The 4,185-nt window shown below is 29.1% G+C and overlaps 1 protein-coding gene across 1 annotated transcript in view; it reads right to left on the bottom strand.

Annotated features, from left to right (window-relative positions):
- LOC109857561 (cytochrome P450 4C1-like) overlaps positions 1-2,509 on the bottom strand; it is a 4,945-nt gene extending 2,436 nt beyond the window's left edge. The window contains exons 1-8 of the mRNA XM_020433999.1: positions 2,055-2,509; positions 1,832-1,941; positions 1,516-1,606; positions 1,126-1,311; positions 821-914; positions 474-576; positions 257-362; positions 1-104 (exon numbers count right to left, since the gene is read on the bottom strand). The exon at positions 1-104 is cut by the window's left edge and continues 1 nt beyond it. Coding sequence (XP_020289588.1) covers positions 1-104; positions 257-362; positions 474-576; positions 821-914; positions 1,126-1,311; positions 1,516-1,606; positions 1,832-1,941; positions 2,055-2,208 — 948 coding nt within the window. The 5' untranslated portion in view covers positions 2,209-2,509. The remainder of the gene's footprint in view (positions 105-256; positions 363-473; positions 577-820; positions 915-1,125; positions 1,312-1,515; positions 1,607-1,831; positions 1,942-2,054) is intronic.
- Positions 2,510-4,185: the final 1,676 nt, after the last annotated feature.

Raw genomic sequence — 4,185 nt, 5'->3', positions numbered from 1 at the left:
GAACATGAAGGTGTCGACTTCCTCTCTGATGTCCAAATCGGTTATATTATTTTCACGAGATGCCGCTATTAGAAGATCCAACATAGCGAGTCGCTGTTTACGAACTAAAGGAAAAAATATGTACAGTTGCATCACGCTCCTAATTTTATAAAGTTTTGTATACATTTTATTTTATTTTATGCAAATATTGATAAAATTGCATTTTTTAAATTTGCATCAGATTTCAACAACAATAATATTTGATTGTTTTACGTACTTCCGATCACTTCTACATCATCTGTTTTTGTCGATATACCAGTTTCAATGCTTTTTAAATATTGGTACTGTGTTCGTTCGTGATATAGTTTCCTTTCTTTAATGACCTATATATGAATAGAAGAAATACATTGTAATATTGTTGATGTTTTGTTATACATGCATTTATAATCTTGCGTATTGAAAAGTAAGTTATTATGCAAATATATTTTACAAACTTTTTCAGTAAATCCATGTAATATTTTCAACGTTTTGGCTTGCTGTCTACCTGTTGGAGATAATGCAAACGACCATTCGGGATACAGCCAAGGAGATTGTAATCTGCACATCATAGTCACTTTAAATCTATAGACATTCTAATTTAATATATAGATTGCTTTAGAAAAAATTAAGTNTGTTTCAATTTAGGATAGTAGAAAAAATAATTACCTTGGAATTATCGTATGAAGTCTTATTGTAAAATGTACGTATTGTAAAATATATGTATATTGTAAAATATACATATAGATCATGTATATATATATATATATAACATATACTGTATAAATGTACATGCGTCAATTACCTGTGTACAAAAAAGCGACCCATATCTTCTATTGATTTTCGATATTGTTCCTGGAACGTGTCACAACCACGCAAAGAAATACCCATGGCGGTTTCTAAAAGTACATTTAGCACAGCTTTATCGTACTAAACATTTTGCATAGAGATTTCGAACGTTACATATATTCGTTTATTGCATATTTATTGTGTCATGTAAAATATAGCAACATCGATGTGTTACCTTCGAATAATAAATTCTGTATTGAGTATGATTGTTCGTATAGGTGGATATTCTTACACAATATGATAGAAAATATGATAATTTACCGCATATTGCATTTAGTGTGTGCTCGCTAAGAAATGGGACTAAATCTTTTATAACTGCTCCTTCACATTCTTTCAGAGATGTTATCATATGGTTGCTCTCTTCGACAAAAACGTCAACNAATTGTCGCAGTATATTAAAATGAAATGTTGGCGTTAATATTTTTCTTCGACTGTACCATTTGCTTCCTTAAAAAAACGAGATCATATATAATAAAACAGTAAAAAATACGTCCGGAACATATTGTACTCATACTATTTGTAGTATAAGTATAGGTAAAAAGGTTTACATTAATTTGGGTGTGTTACAGTAAATAATATAATGTATTATTTTATAATATTTAATTAAAGTAGTAAGTAAACCGTACAGTCATGGTACTGGCGTTATATTACCTTTGCTAGTAAGAAGTCCATCGTTAAGCCACGGACGTAACATGTCGTATAGAAAATTTTTTTCGATATGATTTGTACTGCTTAAAATTTTCTAAAATTACAAAAAATTAGAAAAACTATATTAAAAATATTATGTTTCTCTAAGTTTAGTTTTATAACACACAGATAATTTTTTTTTAAATATTTTATTTTATAAATATTGTTTCGAGTATGAATAATACTTTTTAATACTATATGATAACATTAATTCTTAAGTGAAATTGACAGATTGACAGTGTACAATCGCGGAAAAGTTATATTTGTGCTATTTTAATACTTCTAAATCGTCTGGATGACGAATGGATACACCATTTCTGAAACCTATCCAGACTTTTGTAACAGGATAAGTAATGTTTGCGTAAAAACGTATAAGGTGCCATATATCTTCTGAAAAATATATTAATTGTAACAGATAATATTTTGGTAAAAGTGTAATTTGTAACCAGTGCAAGTTTTTTTTTAAATTTTAATTTGTGTAAAAAGAAGCACATTATACTTACCTTGTGAAGCTTGAGCTAAAAGTGCCGAGCCAAAAACTGGAATACCAGGTGGACCTGGTATAAGATCGATAAGTCGCCCATTTCTTGTATGGTGTAAGTAAAAATCATATATTATTGCAAAAACAATCAACAATAATAGTATTGTTATTATCATGTTTTGTAGTATAAAGAGAAGTTTGTTTTGATTTGAGTAGATTTGAAGTACTTCAAAGTGTGTTGTAGTTGTAAGTTTTTTTCTGATTTTTCGAGAATGTTTTGAAGTATGGTAATTTCTTTCTTTTTAGTCTGCTTGATCTTTGTTTGAAAAATGGCGATTTTAATATAAAGCACTGTCAGTTGCGCATGACCTTTTTGACGCACATTACAAGTTACAACAAATGTTTATACACTCAAACGTCGGGTTTAGAACTAAACGTAAAACTACTATATTATCTGATCGCACTTCATCAAAGAGAAGTTAGATAGATACTGCAAATACTATGCCAGTATATACATATATATATATATATATATATATATATATGCCAGTGTAGTCTCTTTCTTCTTTTTTCTTTATCAGGTGGACGGCAAGGAGAAACTTTGACCGGAGTTAAGATATGTACTTCACAATGAGGAAGTTTATATAAAACAAAAAAAAAAAATAGATTTATAATGTGTATAAATATTACGGACACTGGCAGAAAGAGTTTTTTGTGATGTCTTCTTCACTTATTTGTGTAAGTATAGTTTGACGTAAAGTAGTATAAATGAAACGCGGTCAAGGTTTTTTAGAGAACTTATACTTAATTATCAACACAATCACAAATAATAACTATGTACATACATGTTACATTTTGACATCTTACTGTATACATTTATGATAGTTGAGATGATTTTTGTTTCCTGAATCAATAAAAATGTCAGTACTATTTTTATCGAGTTGTTTATGATTGGTCTATAAAAGTTTCTTAATACTGGAGAATTATTTGTGTTTTTAATGAATGTTTTAATGAATGTGTCGGTTATTTATCTGCTTTATCTGTTCGAATGACTCTAATAAGCGTAACTTTATAAGTTTATTATTCAATGTGCTCTATTCTGTCATCTTGTTATTCTTGTTATGGTAGTGGACTATTAAATATCAGTAATAGCAAAAAGTTTTTTTAGCCTTACATTTTGCATCAGCTAGAACATTTGTGTTTGTAATGTTTTTGGGATGTGTTTGTAAAGTGTCAAAGTTTATTTATTAAATTTGAAGCAAGTTGCATATTTATGCAATACGTTTTAATATTACAAATAGGGGAGACCGGGACTAGGTGTGACACGAGGTTAGTTGTTAAACTGCTATTATCTTGCTTACTAAATCGTGGAAAATATTCTTTTTTTATTGTAAGTTGCTAGTATTGTTTTAATAACGTGTACGAAATAGTTTTTCTTAATAACATGATATGTGATATATACGAGCATTTTTGTAAAACTGAACATGGCAAGTAGATTTTTGTGATTTCGATTGGTTAGTAATTTTATTGAGTTTAAAATTTTTAATTGCACTTTTATCTCAGGTATAAGACAAGTGGTAGTTTTAAATAAGTTTTTTTATATTTATTTAATCGTTATTGCATTGCAGATTATAAATATATCTTTTATGTAAAATAAACGTTTGGGGTAAGTTGTCACACGGTGAGTATGCGTGAGGAAGTAATCGCCGTGCGTAAGATGCGTCGCGGTATATAACTTTAACAAAAACTTTGTGAATGGGACAGGGTGTATTATTATTTAAAGTGAACTGAAGATCGTACGTTATAGTTCGGTATTGTAAGAAATTTTCAGAAAAGAACAAATGTGAAAATACGATTTGTACAAGTGTCGGTTATGCTAAGCCAAAAAAGAGTTTTATTAGTGATTTTCAAAAAGAACTACTAGTTAAGTATATATTACGTGCTTCAGATATTAACTGTGATCTTACACCCAAGAAAATTAGAATTTTAACTTATGTGACAACTAATCCTGGATACGGGGCACGGTGACAAATTTGCACGTGTTTAACAGTAAATAACTTTGTTTGGTAATTATGCAGTTATACGGACTATTTTCCGATCTCAACAATTTTGACATATGTTATCAAGGTCACCTCCCTGAATAATAATATGAA

This window comes from Pseudomyrmex gracilis, unplaced genomic scaffold (genome assembly GCF_002006095.1).
Source record: "Pseudomyrmex gracilis isolate BER0280 unplaced genomic scaffold, ASM200609v1 scaffold_164, whole genome shotgun sequence".
Classification (NCBI taxonomy): Eukaryota; Metazoa; Arthropoda; class Insecta; order Hymenoptera; family Formicidae; genus Pseudomyrmex; species Pseudomyrmex gracilis.
Note: the sequence above shows the minus strand (reverse complement) of the source record. Positions and strands in the feature narration are given on the sequence as shown.